Source organism: Calidris pugnax, unplaced genomic scaffold, assembly GCF_001431845.1.
Source record: "Calidris pugnax isolate Ruff unplaced genomic scaffold, ASM143184v1 scaffold1024, whole genome shotgun sequence".
Lineage (NCBI taxonomy): Eukaryota > Metazoa > Chordata > Aves > Charadriiformes > Scolopacidae > Calidris > Calidris pugnax.
The window spans coordinates 77,568-96,412 of record NW_015091915.1 but is presented as its reverse complement, the minus strand read 5'-3'; the positions used below and the strand labels follow the sequence as shown (position 1 = coordinate 96,412).

The window sequence follows — 18,845 nt, the reverse complement described above, 5'->3', positions numbered from 1 at the left end:
CTTAAAGACCTAAAGATCCAAGCACAACCCCAGGCTGGGTGGAGAATGGCTGGAGAGCAGCCCTGAGGAGAAGGACTTGGGGGTGTTGGGGGGTGAGAAGCTCCACACGCCCCTCAACGTGCACTGGCAGCCCAGAAAACCCCCCACCCCTGGGCTGCATCCCCAGCAGCGTGGCCAGCAGGGCCAGGGGGGGATTCTGCCCCTCTGCTCCGCTCTGGGGAGACACCCCCCAGTGCTGCCTCCAGCTCTGGGGCCACCACCAGCAGAAGGACATGGAGCTGTTGGAGCGGGGCCAGAGGAGGCCCCGGAGATGCTGGGAGGGCTGGAGCCCCTCTGCTGGGAGGGGGGGCTGAGAGAGCTGGGGGGGTTCAGCCTGGAGAAGAGAAGGCTCCAGGGAGACCTTGGAGCCCCTTCCAGTCCCTCAAGAAGGGGGGCTCCAGGAAAGCTGGGGAGGGACTCTGGATGAGGGAGGGGAGCCCTAGGAGGAGGGGGAAGGGTTGGACCCTGCAAGAGGGGAGATGGAGCTGAGCTGTGGGGAAGAACTTGTTTGGTGTGAGGGTGGTGAGAGCCTGGCCCAGGTTGGCCAGAGAAGCTGTGGCTGCCCCATCCCTGGAGGGGTTCAAGGGCAGGTTGGAGGGGGCTTGGAGCAACCTGGTCTGGTGGGAGGTGTCCCTGCCCAGGGCAGGGGGTGGCACTGGGGGGGCTTTAAGGTCCTTTCCCACCCAAACCAGTGTGGGATTCCATGATCATCCAACCCACTAGATGTGGGCTGCCACTGATGCGCGTGGTACATCCAGCTGATAATAAATAATCAGGAGGGATAAATAAATGAGGGAGGGATGACCTGGGATGCTGCAGAGATCTCTTGATTTTAAATGTGATTATTTTTCTTTTTGCTCCTTTTGAAGGGTAGTTGGACAGCAGAACCGAAGAAGGTATAAAGAAGTAACCAACCTTGGAGGAAAGTGTCAGAAAGGCCAAAGTTAACGGCAGCACTTTGGGCTTACCCTGACCATGATTCTGATTCTTTGAAGGCTTTTTGAAGTTAATAGGGAGCGGAAGACTAGTTTGTGTGCAAGAGCTGGTTTATGGTATTTAATAGCTTCTGCTTTTCATTTGGCAAAAGTGGAATTAATGTTTCTTCTAAATTAGAAATTATTTTAAAACCTCTGATTGCAACATGAAGGATTATACACAGGAAATTTTTTTCTTCGTGTGTAATTGGAGAACACTTAAGTGGTGTTGATGGAAGTTTTCAGCTGCTTCCATGAGACTGAACACTGGGGCAGTAAAGACAAAACAGAAGGGAGAAAGGGGATGAGATGGCATTTTGAGAGAGAAATGAGTTCAGGGAGATGAGTCGTCAGTATAAAAGGCTGTTGTGGAGGAGGCTGCCCCGGGATGCCTGGACTTTAAGGCTCTGATTAGAATTTCAACTTAGGGGCAGATCCTTAGCTGGGAAAATCAACACGATTACAATTTGGCCTGGTCAGTTGGTTTCACTGTAATGAAACAGCCAGTAACAGCACGTGTACAGCTGGTCCGTCTGTCCCGGCCGCTGACGTGAGTCTGTCCCTGCTGAGAGCAGCGCTCCAGCTCGCTCTCCTGTGTAACGCCTGGGGAATCCAGTTATGTCCAACTTGGATTTTGAGCTCTAGACAAAAATTCGCTTAATCTTAGTTTCTAGGTGAGAGCCTAGTAATAAAAAACCCCAAGTTTTTTTTAAAAACCCCATATCTCTATAATAAAGAAAATAAAACTTTATAGCGTGCAGCCTAGCAAGCAGACAGGGGCTGCTGCCCTCAGGTGTCAGAATCTTGTCCCGTCTCGGCTGGTTTCTGATCCAGTCCAGTCCCAGCTTTCTAACACCTGCCCACCTCCCTCTTCTCCAAAAAGAACTGGGCGTGAAACAACGTGAGGCATAAACCCTTCCCGTTGCGCTGCCGGAGCTGGGCGGGCAGAGGCTCCGCTGTGTCCTCGGTGTCCCCCATCCCCGGGGCCGGGCTGGTGGGGTGAGTGCTGGAGGGTCCTGCCGTCTGCCAAGGATAGAGAAGGGGGTTCCACTTTCTGTGCCAAGTAAGGCCTTTGTCTTGCAGAGCGCCCACGTACGACATTCACAATGTCGGTGTTTAGCACCAAGATCCCATTCCCGGGAATGATCTACACCTGGCAGATGTTGTAATGAACTCCTGTCTGATCCAGCAGCGTTTCTTCAATCAGTTCAATCACGTTGTCTTTGGGATGCAGATGGGAGGTCTCTGCAGGAGGAAACTTCTCCGTGTTGCTCACTGGATCTTGCTGCAAAAAGAAGAAAAAGCGATTTTAATTCCTTAGGGGAGCAGCAGGGCTGTCTGTGCAGTCACTGCACCTCCTGCCTCCCCCTGCTCTCCCAGACGGGCCGTACGTACCGGGGGGGGCTTTGGGGCAAAGTCTTTCTTGCAGACGTGTGCTATGATGCCAGCGGCCAGAGCATCACCCAGGACGTTGGTCATAGTTCGGAATCGATCCCTAGAAGAGAGAGAGCTGTGAGGATGCAGTTGGTGGCCACAGCCAGAGCACTCGGGGTCTTTGATGGCTTTGAAACATGTCAGCCTCCACCCCTAATGTCACTGCCACTGGTTCTGCTATGGGCAAGTTGAAATAAGTGCAACATTGTTCTTGCAAATAAAGAGACAAGATGGTACATGCGATGTCTGTGTGAGTCCACTACCCTGGAGGTGATGGGGCTTCTCCTGTCTCCTCGTCCTTGTCTTTTTAGGGCATAGACCTGCCCGTGCCACTTCCCAGATGGATGCATCAGTCTTTTTGCTCAGTCTGGGGGTGAGCTGCCTCAGGGAGTCGTAAAACTCCGCGAAATGCCTCTCAGGGAGAAAACTCTTTATCCAGCCACAGCAGCTCTCGTTTACCCAAGCACCTCTCGCATCAGTAGCGAGTGCCAGCACACAGGGCAGGTGATGCTGCTGGGTACCCTGTGATGCTCAAAGAGATAACGTGTTGATTTTACAAGTTTCACCTGCAAAGTTAAACTGCCTTCTGTGTGAGAGAAAAGGGAAAGCAGACAGGATACGTGATGCTGTGTCCTCTCTGTCCAGGGCAGCTGCAAAGGACAGATCAGCCACCACCGTGTCAGTTCTGTGGAGGTCAGCGTCAGCTCTCTCTGTTTTTTCACCTAGCTAATTTGCTTCATTTTTATCTTAGTACTTTAAAATGGCACATTTCACAAACTGCGTATGTTTGACTTCTGTTTGTACGTGACAAATGTAATCGAGCATCAGGTTTTGCCTCAAGATCGATCTGGTCTTCATCTGTCAAGATGAAGATGGGCTCGCTGGAAGACAGACTTTCTTGGTGCTGGGTGTGCTGGATGCAGTCCTTTGAAAATGTCATCCTTACTTTTAGAAACCCCAGCAACGTTCTCCTTCTGGTGACATATGGGTTTGAGAGAGAGTTTTGCTTATTAAATGCAGGAGGGGGGGTTTTGCTACTCCTGTTACAGAACTGTCTCATTTTCTGCTGTGATTTGGTGTACAGCCAGCTGGTGCTTTACCTTGTTACTAGTTTGATGTGACATCTATTTCTCCCTCCTTTCCACTTCTTAATTGTGAAAATGCCTGTGTTTCAGAAATAGAAACAGCAAACTGGATGTGCACATATTGGAAATAATTACCAGTGGTTTAGGGTTTGTTATTGGTTTCTCTGACTTTTTTTTTCACTGCCCTGGAGATCATTTGTTTTTCCTAAACAATTGCATGTTTCCACTCCTTTTGTGGTTCTCTTGTTGTTGTTAGCATCTTTCTGGCTAATTTAAATTTCTCCTTGTATGAAGCCAGGTACCTCTCACCCTGCCTTACCGACCTCCTTCCTCTTCCAGGGATAATATTCCACCAAAACAAATGCTGTACCCTCCACCACTTCACTTTGACTCTTGTCCATCCTTCTTTATTCACAGAGTGGACAGCTTGGAGAAGACTAGGGCTTGAGGTGTTTCTAGGGAATATGTTGGCTGGCAGCTCACACAATAATACTTCATGAATACAAGAATATGCACCTACTTTCCTCCTTTTCTACCTCTTGCCGTGGAGGAAAGTAGCATCCATTTGATCTCTTAAAAGTATAGATGTGTGTGTGTTTCAGAAAGATAGATGTTGTTACTTATTTGAGACCTCCAGCAAAGACATGTTGTACAATCAGACAGGAATTTAGCTAAAAGGTCAGGACAAGTTGGTGCTTTGAACTGGTGACCTTACTGGGAGAGCAGCTCGATACCATCACCCCTTCTCCCACCTACGGTCCTCAGTGAGGGGCACCTTGGGACAGAAACGCCTCGAGTCAGACACTCCCTGAGGAGAGTCTCTGCCCATAGTTATTGTGGGCTATTTCAAGAAAATAATTGGAGAATTAACACTCTCCTCCTTGGCTCCTGGCCTTGTTCTGTGATGGCTCAGTCTCTGCCTCCCTGAGAGCTGCTCCAAACACCCCCCCACGACCTGGCACCCGGCGCCCACCCCGGCATCGCCCCTGGAAATACCTACAGAGCCCAGTCGACTGCGATGATGAGTGTGATATCGTCAGTGGGCAGCCCCACGGAAGTCAGCACGATGACCATGGTCACCAGTCCGGACTGGGGGATGCCGGCCGCCCCGATGCTGGCTGCTGTGGCCGTTATGCTGCAAAGAGAAGGCGCCTGCGCAGTTACTGTGGTTTGTTGTTTGTTTTTGAAAAGGCAAGCCTGTTTGCATGGCAAAGTAAGTTATTCCTGTATGAAAGGATTGGATTGGGTCTGGATTCCTCCACCTTCCTGCTCCCTGGTTCTGTCCCAAAGCCTTGTCTGGCCCGTGGTGGCTGAGGGTGCTCCTGGCTTTGTGCTTACACAACCCCCCTGCCTTCCCATGCAGGCAGCCCCTGCATAAAAGTGCTAAATATTTGCAACTGTACTTACTTATTTTTATCTAGATAGGTGCTTTATTTCCCTGCTTACAAAATGAAGAGATGCTGTTCCTGAAGGGAGGTAAATGACGTGCACAAACCCTTCTGTGCTAAGGTAATTCGGCTGCGCCGCAGGTGTTGACCTGCTCCAGCTATGCTCTTACTTCTCAATCTGGCTTTTAACTACAGGCAAAGTCTCTGATTCTGCATCAAATTTTGTGGGTGCGGAGCCTGAGCTTTCCCTGGCACCCAGCAGCAGGGATTAGTAGCCACCACACTGTTCCCTGCTCCTCAGCTTTCCAGAAAAGCTCAGTCTCTGGAGTAGCAAGATCTCTGCCAAAGGGGAAAAGTGAGAGAGACTGTTATAATGGAGAAAAATAATTGAGCAGCTGCAAACAAACTTTTACCTTATTGTTATAATTTGTCCCAAATCCAAGTCATACTCATTGACCTGGGCAATGAAGATGGCAGCGACGGCTTCGTACAGCGCCGTGCCATCCATGTTGATGGTGGCACCCACGGGGAGCACAAATCGTGCCACGCGTCTGTCTATTCCGTTGTTTTCCAGGAGACACTTCAGGGTGATGGGCAAGGTTGCTGAGCTGCAGAACGAGAAATGCTCAGTAATTCTCTCTGTTGTTTGCGTCGAGCTTTATAAATAGCAATCGGCTTAATGGTGGAGAAATACAAGTCCACCTGAGGGTAAACACCACAGCAATGTTCCCCAAGTTGCTGTAGCAATGAAAAATCAGTTTGCCCTACCTGGGGAATATACATTATTAGCCAAGTAGTGGGTCAGCCCCTGGCTGGCCGATAAATGGCTCTGTGTGAGGGTTAGGGCTGCCTCGTACATCCCTGGTCCTCATGTTCATCCCACTCCACCTCCAGCTTTGGTTGGGGCAGCATCTGCCTGCGCCAGGTCCCACCGGACCCCCTTGTCCCTCCTGCCCCACACAGGGGGGGCAGCTCCTGGGCTCTGGCACCCCCTGACCTTCCTCTCTTGTTTCTCTTCAGCTGTCACGCTGGAGTCTTGATGAGGATGTGGAGGAAGAAGAGTGAATGGAAGAAAGGAAGGAAGCATGGAAAAGAAGTGGATGGGATTTGGATCGGCTCTGAGAGGCAGCGTTTCCAAAAGGAGCTGTCTGGGGGGGACAGCGCGATGTCCCTGGATGGGAGCACAGGGTTGGGACCAGGAGCAGAGGGATCCCAACCTCAGAACCGCTCCCCAGGTGCTCCCATGGAGAGAGTCCGGTGGAGCCGAGCTGGAGACCCAGGGTCGGGAGATCAGGTAGTTAAGAGCAGCACAAAAAGCCTGCATTGGTGGGAGCTGGGGGAGGGAGCCACAATCCTAGATTCCTGGGTGGTTTTATCAGAGTTATGTGAAGAAGCAGCATTAGGGAGCCCAGAAAAACCCTTTGCCCAGTCAAATGCTTTCTAAGGAAACGTTTTAATTTGCGTGTCTTCCAGAAAGAAGAGTAGTTTCCAATGTAAAGTTTCTTCATTAATATAAAGAATGTTTTTCAGTGAAAATAAAATAGATAAAAAGAATCTGAAGTTATAAAATCTTGTCAAACTAGACAGCACTTTCTTTGGAGGAGCTTGGGATACACAGGAGTTGATTTAGGTTTTTGAGCAAAGTGTTCAGAAGAGCTTTTGTCAATTAAAAGCCAGGATCGTAACCCCCCACTGCTTTATAAAGCACCTACAGCAGTCCTATTTTGAATTCTATGCAAGAAAACTGACTGCAACGATTAAAAGAAGCACAAACAGGCAGCAACAGTGCTGATTTGCTCTGGGGAAGCCCCAGGAGAAGGCAAGCAGAAGGGCAAGGTGGGGTCTGGTGGGGTCTGAAGACGCACTGGGGTTCTGCCCACTGAGGACCACAGTGCCAAGCATCCTGCTTCCTGCTAAAACGGGAACCGATCTCATTTCACATAGTGCTGGAGCCTCATTTTTCTTTGAATTATGCCTGTTGTCCCACAGCTCTCCTGGCCATACACACAGTCACCTCTCCTGCAACTAAACCAGACACGACATCAGCTCCATCGGCGTATCTCAGCATCTTTTCATACCTGGAAGATGTAGCCAAGGCAATCAGCAAGGCTTGCAGTATCCCCTGAATGAAAGAAAAGGGGTTTTTCTTGGTGATGAGCACAAAAAGGAGAGGTAAGAGAATGAGTCCGTGGATGACTAGCCCTGACACTACTGTAATTGCGTATAGTCCCAGCTTCTGTCCTATAACCGATGGGTCTTCCATCTCCAGGATCTTTCCAGCAATGAGAAATACAATGCCAAAGGGGAAGTACCTGCAAAGAATAAGCATAAAAAAAATTGATGAGGATGCAGCAATCGTTGAAGCACTGCACAATAGTCATTACAGTATTTGGTACCTTACAAAATCATACGAAAATAAGTGCAGTGCTCACACTGGATACTTGTGCCTGGCATTACCACCAGAGAGCAGGTAAGAAAATAACTGAATCAATCAAAAACAGATTTACCAAACTGCCATCGAGACAATTTTCATAACTGCTTCATTCAGACACTGGCAGACGTTGACCAGCGGGGTTCCTCGCTCCCCCATCTTTCCCAGGAGAAGTCCTGCAACCAAGCAGATGGGTTTGTGTTACTCGCTGTGCGTCGCGCTGGGTGGCTTTCACTGAATTTCACTGAATTTTTAGAGTTGGAAGGGACCATAGAGATCATCTAGTCCAACTCCCCTGCTAAAGCAGGACCACCCAGAGCTTGTCAGAGCATGTTACTCAGGAGCATCCAGGTGGGTCTTGAAAATCTCCAAATAAGGGGACTCCACAACCTCCCTGGGCAGCCTGTTCCAGGGCTCTGTCACCCTCACTGTGAAGAAGTTTTTCCTCATATTCAAGTGGGACCCTTTATGTTCCAACTTGTGCACATTGCCCCTCGTCCTCTCACTGGCAACTACTGAAAAGAGTCTGGTTCCCTCCTCCCTCAGCCCGCCCTTGAGATACTTGTCAGCATTAATAAGGTCTCCCCTCAGCCTTCTCTTCTCCAGACTAAAGAGTCCCAGGCTTGAGGCTCTGCTGGTCATGGAATGGGTTTCACTGGGCAAACTCACAGCAGGTCAGACTTAATACAGATTTCCACATGCTCTTAGAGGTAATTCTCTGCTCCAAGCAAATACAAGCATCTGGCCTTTTCTCAAACCCACCAAACCCAAGGCCAGGATTTGGACTGTTCTGATAAACTCTTTGCCGCTGCTCAATATTGGAAGGGTCACTTCTCTGGGTGGATGTGCTGCCTTTTTGCTATTTAGTAATACAAGAATAATGTAGCTCTGGAAACTTGATTCTTTTTTAAGGACAAAGCTCAGTGGGGTTATATGTAGCTGAGGACGTGACGATATGTTGCATCCCTGCCCTTGCTCTGGAGTGGGAAGAGCCACAGGCCACGGCTGCTGCTCGGATGAACTTCTTCAGAAATGCTGGATTTGCTGGATCCCCGCAGGTGGTGGAGGTCTGGGACGGGCTGTGCTCCTGCTGATCAGCTCTTTGACGCAGACAGCTTTGTCCCTGCCTCACAGACCATCCTGTGGTGGTGACAGGACGTGGCTGTACAGTAGTATGTGAAGAAGGTTCCACAGCTCTTTGACGCAGACAGCTTTGTCCCTGCCTCACAGACCATCCCGTGGTGGTGACAGGACGTGGCTGTACAGTAGTACGTCAAGAAGGATCCGACTGAGTTCCTTAGATGCAGGCATTAAGCCTCCTGTCTTCATTCTGGTTTTTCTTTTGATGTCGACGTACTAACCTAATTCCAGTTTAATTTTCTGTGGAAGGAATACTACAGCAGAATTACAGGAGGGGTTATGGTGCATTCTGGTCTGCCAGTGAAAAATTGGCCAGTGCATTTTCTGTGGAAGGAATACTACAGCAGAATCACAGGAGTGGTTAGAGGGGTTATGGTGCATTCTGGTCTGCCAGTGAAAAATTGGCCAGTGCTAAGTCCCATTGCTGTCACCAGTCAGGAGTCTCCCTGGTACCCACAAAACCAAGGAAAATGAGTCTTTGAGCCCATCTAGTTTCTAGCCCAGTGCATGTACCTTCTGTGTGGTCCCATTAGCTAAAATTGCTACTTCTGAGACACTGTTCAGGGGTCTGCTTTAGCTTGGAAAAGAAGATTATGGTCAGGATCTTGTTTTGTCCCTCTCATCCCGCTTCAGTCTTCAGGGCTGAGGTCTACAGACCCTTGGCAGGGAGCTGGATCTCTTGGCTTGCTCAGAAGAGAGATGAGATAGGGTCATCTTTGCCAGGACTTTCAGAAATAAGTCAAGGCATGACATACTTAGAGCTTAGCTCTGTGGATATTTGTCCAGTATTTGATGGCCATAACAGCTTGTTTGGAAGAAACCAATTTCTCTTCAGGTCCTACAGACAGCTGGTTTGGAAAAATAGCAAATCAACAGCTTGCTTCAAGCTTTAATTCTCTTCCCTTTTCTGGGTTTCAAAAGCACCCAAGATGACTGGAGATGCTCATGGTCAGTGAAGAGACGGCTGGAGCTGTGGTGGCTGTGTGGGGTTACCATCCACAGCAAAGCTGCTCCGGGTAGCCAGCGGGTGCTGCGTGGGTGCCCTGGTCTCAGTCCCACAAATTGGCATTTTGGTATTGGGCTCAAATACCCTTTGCTGAGAGCCCAGCTGGCTTCCACCTGGTGGGCCTCCCCGCCTCGCTGCAAGGAGGAATCATGGAATGACGGAATTGTCAGAGTTGGAAGGGACCTCTAGAGATCATCTGGTCCAACTCCCCTGCTAAACCAGGAACGCCTAGAGCAGGACTCAGGACTGCATCCCGTCCCCATTTCCCACAGCACAGAGCCATGTTCCTGCCCTTCCCTGTCCCTCTCCTGTTGTTTGCCAGGTGAAACCCCGTTAATCCAACCTCTCCTCGAAGTTAAAGCTTCCTGCAGATGTAGGAATGCCCTTTTCCAAGGTGCTGGTGATGGCTGTGCCATTCTGCAGCTCCGTGGAGCTCTAATCCATCCTGAGCAGAACCCAGAGCGCAGCTGGATGGCCGGGGCTGGCCCAGGAGATCTCCTGCTGGGTCCTAACTCGGCGCTGATCCCCACTCCCACGCTGGCAGGGTGGGAGGGTGGTAATCTCAGAAGAGAAAAGCAGCTTCTCCTCGCTGGTTTGGCTGGGTTGGAGGAGGGCACGTGTCCTGGCAGCAGGAGCTTGGCAGGTTCCCGAGCTCCTGTGGTCTGCAGAAGGTGCCGGTCACTGGGGACAGGAGCTGCCAGAGGCATCTCTTTGGTTTGTAATGATATTTAAGTGGGTCCACCTCTGCCCAGTCCCACCGTGGCTGTTTCCTCCAGGCACTTACTGCATCCCCAGCCTGTGGAAGTGGCTGCTCTCCCCTGGCTCTGACAGCAGGCTGCCGTGCTCCAGCGCTGGCTACGCTGCCTCCACTGTCAAATCCTCTAATTGGCTTTTTGGTTCCTTATACACTAAGTTCAAGCTCCTTGCCCTCACCTCTTAATCTACGTGTAATCTTTCCTTCGTTGCCTCCTACTCTTTTGCCTCCCCATTCATCAGCCTTGCACCCAGTGTCCTTTCTGTCTTACTCTTTGAGTCAGCTCCAAATTCCTCCTTTCCGTGACTTTCTCCCCTTTAAACCTTCTTCCTCCCTATCACTTGCACATCTTCTCTCCATCCAATCTCTGCTGCTTTCTTCCCTCCTGGAATTGCTGCAGAGCCCCTTCGCCACGTGGGATTGGAGGCTGTTCAAGGCAAGAAGCTGTTCTACCTTCTTTGGAAAGTCTTAGGAATTTCCATACATTTGTGAGAGGCACTAACGTTGCCCCCTCTGTCATCTGCTGCCTGCTCAGGAAGTTTGAACTCTGCCAGCAGGAAGGGTTTGGGCCATTTGTAATGAGTTATGTCCGAGGGAGCCTCTGAAGAAGGTACAAGAAGCATAAAAAGGTCCCTCCAGCTTATGTGATGATTTGAAACCCCTCAGGACCGGGTGCTTGGGCTCATAGAGCAAATCTGGGGAGAAAGCAGCCTTCTCAGTGCCTAACACCTTTTTTGAGCCGCATTGTGGACAGCGTGCTGGTACAAGCTCTGTGCCATGCCTGGTTCTCCAGGGGCTTGAGCAGTTGGAGCTAAAATAACCTCGTCCCTCTGAGTGTCCCTGCCTCGACTGCGACGCGGTGGCCGCAGCAGTCACCACCCTCCCCAGCGAGCAGGTACCTATCGTTGCTGAGAAGATGACGATTCCCAAGACGTTCATCTCGTTGCTGGTCCCAGGCAGGGTCCTGTAGGTCATCTCAGGTGATGGCGTCAGCTCGAGGAACACAGGCCGATGAATTTCAGGGTTTTCATCATCGGGGGCAAAGTAAATAAAACTGAGAGATTTCCCGGGGATCTTGGGAAAGCCGGGGGACTTCACCACTGGGACAAGAACAGTTCGATACTGGAACAAAAGCAAAGCAGTGAGATTAGTGTCCTGTTGGCCATGGGCTCCATCCTGCTCTGAACACAGAGGGAAAGCCATCACTAGGTGGTCCTAGAGGTTCAAAGTTTGGTTTTCAGGCAGTAAAAGGCTGGTGGAAAGAGGAGAAGGAAGAAACAGGCAAAGGGGAGCTGAGGTGGTTCCCTGCAGATCTCAGCACAGCCGTCCTCGAGCCAGGCTGCACCCCTCTGGGCAGACACCAGGCGTCTGGGAGCTGGGTCCCTGCAGGGTCTGGGGGCAGCAGTGGGTAAAGCGTTGTGGTCCCCACGGAGAGGTGCCTTCACCCCCCCAACATCCCTCTCCTGGGGGCTTTACAGATACTTTCCCAATGCCATGAGTTTGCTCGTTTTCCCTTCTCCCCTCCACCCTCCCTGGCCCATCCTTGGTGTCTCCCCTCCATCCACCCCAATCTTTGCCTCTGGCTTCCCCCCCCGGCCCCTGCTCCCCGGTCCCCACGGGCTGAGAAGCCCCTGCACCCGAGCAGGGTCTGGGGGCAGAGAGGTTGTGCTGGTTTTGCAGAGGAGGGGAGGCTGGGGTGTCCCTGTGAGCCCCTGCCCCCCCAGCACCCTCCCACCGTGGGGTGCCCACCCCGGGCTGGGCATCAGGCAGGGTGGGGAGGGGGTGGAGGGGAGGGAAGGGGCTCGTGTCCAGGCTGTGGGAGGGGGGAAGAGCCCCCAGATGGGGAGAGCAGCCCCATAAGGAGCTGAGCACCGTCCCAGCGGTGGGGCTGGGGGAACTCACCTGCTGGAATGAAGCTTCGATGAGATTAGAAGGAAACATGTTTCTGCAAGAGAGTGATGGCACAAGGGTTAAAGCGCATCTTGAGAACACAGAGAGTAACCTGGGAAGCATCTCTGGGCCACCTCTCAGGGCCAAGAGGAGGGCCATTACAGCCAACACCAGCTTGATGTCCTCTGTGCAGCCTGAGGGTGAAGACAGGCTGGAAGTTGAAGGAAGAGCAGGACTTAAACTGGACTCCTAGAAAGCCGAAGGCTGGGAGTGACTCCTGTCTGCCACCTCCAGCCCCCGCTCAGGGCAGGACTGCCTGCAAAGCTGAGCAGGATGCTCAGAGCCTTTTCCAGTCAAACGTCTCCAGAATTGGAGATTTGCCCCCAGCCGCTCCCCCGTTAACCCTTGTCCTCTGCTTTAAACCAGCCCTGGGCCAACTCCTGCTCGTTTTTAGCTTGCAAAGCCCAAGGAGCCGCAGGGATTGGAATGTCACAGCTGGGGATGCAGAGGGAGAACCTCTGAGCTTTGCAGGGGATTTAAATCTTCCTGTTTTCTGCTACTGCATCCCTCTTTGCTGGTGGCTCTGGGAGAAGAGCAACAGGGGTGACAGGAGTGGCCAGAGGGACACGTGTGGGGAGAAACGAACCCCGTGTCCTCCCGTTTCCCTTCAGATCTCAATATCTCCTGGGAACTCAACACCTTGTGGGAAGATCTTGTCTGTGAAAGGCCATCATAAACTTGGCTCCTCCTGAAATCCTGCCACGTACCTGATTAAATCCAGTAACGCGTCAGCGGAGCTGAGCACCACTTTCCCCACAGTGTAGCTGTCTTTCTGGGCGGCTGCGCCGGGGTGGATGCTGACCACGAGGATGATCCCGACAGTCACTGCCATAAAGGTTGTCCAAAGATAGTAGGTGATGGTGATCACCCCCATCTTCCCACAGGCTTTGGAGTCCATGGTGGCCAGCCCGGACATGAGGCTGCAGCAGAAAAGACTGTGGTCAGCATCTGCTCCCAGAACTGCACAATATCTGTAGATATTTTTTTAATCAATGCCTGAGGACATCACTGAGCTCTTGCACATTCGTGTGCTGGGTCCTGCAGGATCTCACACGCAGGACAGGCTTTGGGCAACCCAGGCTGAGCTGCACAGGGCAGGAGACACCTCTCTGAGTCCTCTTTCAAGGGCTGGCCACATGTTGTCTCTTTTCTCCAGTGGAGAATAAGTAAATATTCTTAGTACATTTTCATGGTGAATAACTAATGCTACTCTTTTGTGTGTGTGTGTGATACTGGTCTCTTAAATCTCAGACACCCTGTGCTGCTGCATGTCCCTGTGAACAGGGCAGAAAGCTGTCACCAAGGTCTGTAAAATCCTGGTGGGGATGGACCCCTGAGGAGAGGGTTGCTGGTTCAGGTCTCAGGTACATGTGAGCTTTCCTAAGAAGGAGCCCATAAGCTACTTTTAAACAAAACTGGACTAAAAATAGAGAGGGTATCACGGGCTGCAGTGGGAGGGAGAGCTGGCTGGCAGCACTGAGGGCAACTGGGAGAATTTGGGGGTGCAGCGTGCCCCACGGGCTCGCAGACCCACCCCGAGCTCCTGCCTGCTGGGTCTCACTGTTCCAGCTCCCCTGGGGCCCTGCAGAGCCCTGGCCAAGGCTGCTGGAGGAATCCAGCAGTGGCCCAGTGACACCCGGGGGGGGAGGATGTGATTGAGATAGAGGTTGTGAGAGTGAACACCACCCTGGGTGACACACAAGGGACGGGTGGTTGAGGTGGTGGCCAGCCCACAGATCCCCTCCAGCAGCCACATGTCCAGGAGGACACCTTGGGAAGCTCTGGGACAGTGCTTAGGAGGGAAGATGCCACTTCACCATCATGCAGTAATTTAAAAAACCTGCTTCAAATAAACATGCAAGAAAAATCCTGGGAGCCCTGTGCAGAGCCATTGTGCACAGGCAGGAGAGCTGTGAGCTGGGACAACCCATCGCTGCGCTGTGAGGAGGGCTGAGAGCACCCCAAGAGCGAAGGAGAACCCAGGCAGCGGGTCAGGAAAGGGGGAGTGAGACAGTGGAGGGGAAAAGAAAGCAGCTCTGCAAGGGCTGATACTGAAAAGACCAAGTGTGGCCAGGAGAGAGAGCACCCTGCTCCCAAAAATAAACCAAAGGCAAATGGGGCAGCAAGCAAACTGAAAAACAATAGAGAAGTGACATGTCTTCAAGGGAACAACGAGCTAGTTGCTTGGGTATTTTTAATGAGCATGTGCCAGCAATTGTTTAAAATATGTAAATCCATGCAAGCTTTTCAAGACCTTTCTTAGACTTGGGTGTGACTCTATCAGCTCTATTTCTTATTTCTGGACTCAGATGGGCTGATAATAGTGGGATTTGCAAACACAGATGCAACATTGAGAGATGCTTGTGGTTTTTACCTGAATGTTCTCAAAACCCTTTAAGTAAGGAAATCTGCTTTGAGTTTAAACAGCTGCCCATCATCAATGACCCATGGATGGTCCCAGCATCGCCACTTTTTCCCAAAAACAAGGGAAGCACCCAGGCAGTGCAGGTACCTGACCTGCGTACAAGTGTCTGCCAAATCCAGGTGAGGATTTGTCCCAGACCATTGCTGGGAGATCACAGGGTTTGATGGGCACCAAGCCAGGGGAGGCTGCTGTGTTGCCCTCTGCTTGGGGCTGGGGTTACTCTCACCCCAGGTATTTATAGGGTGATCTCCTCAATGAGGGAGTGGGCTGATCTCCTCAATGTGACGGAGAGATGGTGCTTTAGAAGAAGAAGATGACGGCTTACCTGGAGGTGATCAAGGGCAGGATCAGCATCTTCAACATCCTCATGAGGAGCTCTCCAGGAAAGGAAAAATACTGCTTCTCCTGCACATAGAGCAGAGCCATTGTGTCAGGTGAGAGCTGAGAAGTGGACACTGATTAATGGCTCAAACCTGATAAATTTGCCTTTTTCCCAACGGGACCCAGCTCTGAGCCTGGTTCTCAGCCGGCAGCCGTTCCTGTGGCACCCAGAGACATGGAGTCTCTGTCTGTCCCTTACTGAGAGCTGGGTCAGGGATGGGAGATGCTGGCCATGTGGGAGACCTGGCTGTGAACTGGAGAGGGGCGTGTGGGGCTGGGCCACTCCCAAAAACATCCTTGGGGCCTTAACCTCTAGGGAGCGGTCCCCATGGGCCCACCACTGGCTCCTCCCAAACATCATTTCACTTGTTACTGGGGAGCAGAGGCTCGTGCAAACGTGCCCCAAAGCTGTTGGGTGCAGCCTGGTGCTGAAGCAAAAAGTGGAAATACCTTGTGGCTGCAAATGGCAAAGCCCAGCTGAGGGAGAGCCTGGGTGTCCAGCCTCGCCGGGCACCGAGGGAGGTTTCCACCCCATGGCATCCGCCCACCCCCTACACTCCTCACGTGGGCATGGGGGAGGACTGCCTGGAGAGAGACCCCCTCCAAAGCCCTGGCATTTCACTTGTTACTGGGGAGCAGAGGCTCATGCAAACATGCCCCAAAGGTGTTGGGTGCAGCCTGGTGCTGGAGCAAAAAGTGGAAATACCTTGTGGCTGCAAATGGCAAAGCCCAGCTGAGGGAGAGCCTGGGTGTCCAGCCTCGCCGGGCACCGAGGGAGGTTTCCACCCCATGGCATCCGCCCACCCCCTACACTCCTCACGTGGGCATGGGGGAGGACTGCCTGGAGAGAGACCCCCTCCAAAGCCCTGGTCCCACCACCGTGACCAAGGGAAGAGTGATGGTCTGTGAGGTCAGCAGCCACTGGGCCAGCATCCCTCTCTCCCTCCAACTGTCCATCCCTCCCTCTGTCCACCCCTCACTCCATCAATCTGTCCATCCACCCTCCCTCCCTGCCCCCTAGTCTTTCCCTCTGCAACTGTAGAGGTGTCAGGGACAGATCTGAGATGGCCCCAAGCCAAGCAGGTACCTTTGGTCACTCCAAAGTACCCAACACCACCAGGCTTTGAGGGATGCTGAGGCAAACTATTAAAATAATTGCTCCCCACTGCTGTCCCTGCACTGACCCACGCGTGTGGCCTAAACTTGGCTGATTTCACCAGGGAGTTCACGTAGAGCGGAGCTGCCATGGGTCCAGCCAGGTGCAAGGAGTAACAACAGACTTGAACAGCATCTCTGGTGTCAGTGGGTTTCTCAGCTTTGTGCCACTGTCCCATCACGAGGAGGAAAGCAGGGACTGGCTGCTTCTCCAGCCCCTCATCTGCAGCATTGATTTGGGAACAAAAGTCTCTAACAGGGAGAAGTGGCTGCCAGGGACCACGTGCAGGGCTGTGGCAACAGAGCAGGATGGGCCCGGGGCAGAGGATGGATGAACTCGGTGCATGGCAGGACAAGGAGCAGGAGCCCCCAGGCTCTGCCGACCTCCAGGGAGGCTGCTGGGCACTCGAAAGGCGCAGGGAGATTACACCCGGCTTCAATTAAGTAACAAGATCATCCCCGCTGTGGACGGTGATGCTGAAGGGCATAATTGAAGTGACAAGACTTTGCTAAATCCTTGCGGTGACATGGGGATGTTCCAGCCCCAGCCGAGCTCTCCCTGAGGCAGCATCCCCCCTCCTGGGCTGAAGACCAGGGTGGAGCCACAGCTGAGATGCCCGATGTCACCAAAGCCACATGGATTTTAGTGCAGTGACATTTAGCAGCGCCACGCTCCTAGAAAGCGCTCAGTGAATGCACATTTGAGGTGCATTTTCTCCAATATGTTTGTCTCCAAGGGTTCCCAGAGGAAGGCGACCCCTGGGAGTCCCCCAGGCTCTCCACCAACCCCGGATTTATTTGCTGGGCTTTGTGCAGAGGGTGGGAGCACGCTTTGGTTGAGCGTCTGCGTCACCAAAGCCACGTGGATTTTAGTGCGGTGACATTTAGCAGCGCCACGCTCCTAGAAAGCGCTCAGTGAACGCACCTTTGAGGTGCATTTTCTCCAATACATTTGTCTCCAAGGGTTCCCCGAGGAAGGCGACCCCTGGGAGCCCCCCAGGCTCTCCACCAACCCCGGATTTATTTGCTGGGCTTTGTCCAGAGAGTGGGAGCACACTTTGGTTGAGCGTCTGTGCAGCTGGGGGGAGTAAAAGGAGGAGCTTGTCCCTCAGACCCCGACGCTGCTGCGTGTGTTACTGAGCACCCAGCAGTCGAGCACGTTACCCCCTGCCCATCCCCATCCCACCTCCAGGCTCCTGCAGCCCCACAGGATCCCTCCCAGAGCCCCCCCAAACTCCCAGTGGAGGGAGGCAGGATTTGTCCTGCAGCTTTAGCATTTGTTGGCATCTTTCTGGTCCAAAAAAAATAAAAAAAAAGAAAAAAGTCACAGGGAGAAACCTGCCCAGTGGGGTGGTTTTCTTGTGCAGAAGCCTTTGCCTTCAGGGCTGTGCCCATCTGGAAAGTCACAGGGAGAAACCTGCCCAGTGGGGTGGTTTTCTTGTGCAGAAGCCTTTGCCCTCAGGGCTGTGCCCATCTGGGGCCCTGGATTGTGATGTCTTGCCAGCACTGGGGCTGGTTGCCCTGACTGCCCTGCTCCATCCTCCCCGCTCCATCCCCCTCACTCCATCCTCCTCGCTCCATCATCCCTGGGGCCCTGGATTGTGATGTCTTGCCAGCACCGGGGCTGGTCACCCTGACTGCCCTGCTCCATCCTCCCTGCTCCATCCCCCTCACTCCATCCTCCCCACTCCATCCCCCTCGCTCCATCCCCCTCACTCCATCCTCCCTGCTCCATCCTCCCTGCTCCATCCTCCCCGCTCCATCCCCTTCGCTCCATCCCCCTCGCTCCATCCCCCTCACTCCATCCTCCCTGCTCCATCCTCCCTGCTCCATCCTCCCCGCTCCATCCTCCCTGCTCCATCCTCCCCACTCCATCCCCCTCGCTCCATCCTCCCCGCTCCCATCCTGCTCCTGTCCCAGGTCCCAGTCCTGGCCAGTCTTACCAGCTCAGTCAGCTCCAGCGCCCGCAGCAGGAACCCCAGGACGCACCCGGTGGCAACCGACAGCATCGACAGAGTCAGGAGGCCATTTTTAAACCAGAAAGCCCGCACCCACTTCCAAACACGCAGGAAGGCTGTGGACAGCGAGTTGAGCAGGGCTTTCCTGACCCGTTCCCACATGGTCGTCCTCAGCCGTCCAGGCGATGCCCCTCGGAGCAGCTCCCGGCCCCGTTCATCGCCCCGGGCACCACCGCGCCGACGGATCCCTGCCCGTTGCCGGGAGCCGAGCTGGCAGCTAATCCAGGCACCGAAGGCTTCGGGGCTCTTCGGGAGCTTTTCCCGTAATGGAAAGTGACGTCTTCAACCGGTTAATCCGGGTTTGGCATCCCGCCGGCGCTGTGCCGAACCCTCCCAGGTTAAACCCTCCGCCCCCAGGACCGGGGCTGGGAGCAGGGGTTCAGCCCCAGGACACCCTTCCCGTCACAGCTCCTGCTCCAAAGGGATCTGGGCCTGGGGGGCTGCCCCAGGATTTGTGCTCCCACTGCCTGCCAGCGCACCCCCTTCCTACCCCACATCTGTAAGGGCTCTGTGAGGGCAAAGCTTGCAAAGAAAGGCCTGTTTCCCAGTTCATGGCAGAAACTCCCATGGCGATCTGCCCGGGCCACCAGCCCGAGGCACCGCTGGATGATGCTCAAGGTACCCACGGGAACATCTGCCCCAACGGAGCCACCACCCTACCAGCT

At 53.1% G+C, this 18,845-nt stretch overlaps 1 protein-coding gene across 1 annotated transcript; it reads right to left on the bottom strand.

Annotated features, from left to right (window-relative positions):
* Positions 1-1,818: 1,818 nt before the first annotated feature.
* On the bottom strand, positions 1,819-18,282 carry LOC106900160 (excitatory amino acid transporter 5-like). Its single transcript, XM_014962151.1, has 11 exons — positions 18,106-18,282; positions 14,952-15,031; positions 12,909-13,121; positions 12,154-12,196; positions 11,151-11,373; positions 7,428-7,527; positions 6,999-7,232; positions 5,334-5,528; positions 4,533-4,667; positions 2,409-2,508; positions 1,819-2,298 (listed from the first exon to the last, which is right to left on the bottom strand). Exons 1-11 carry the CDS (start codon positions 18,280-18,282, stop codon positions 2,161-2,163), a joined length of 1,638 nt encoding a protein of 545 aa, XP_014817637.1. The 3' UTR covers positions 1,819-2,160.
* Positions 18,283-18,845: the final 563 nt, after the last annotated feature.

What these genes read in the sequence shown, in the direction of transcription:
- LOC106900160 (XM_014962151.1), bottom strand. Translation starts at nt 18,282, where the DNA reads ATGTGGGAACGGGTCAGGAAAGCCCTGCTCAACTCGCTGTCCACAGCC. An exon ending in CGCTGGAGCTGACTGAGCTG is followed by an intron (nt 15,032 to 18,105) that starts GTAAGACTGGCC and finishes CTCTATGTGCAG; the next exon opens with GAGAAGCAGTATTTTTCCTT. An exon ending in ATTGTCTCGATGGCAGTTTG is followed by an intron (nt 7,233 to 7,427) that starts GTAAATCTGTTT and finishes TATTCTTTGCAG; the next exon opens with GTACTTCCCCTTTGGCATTG.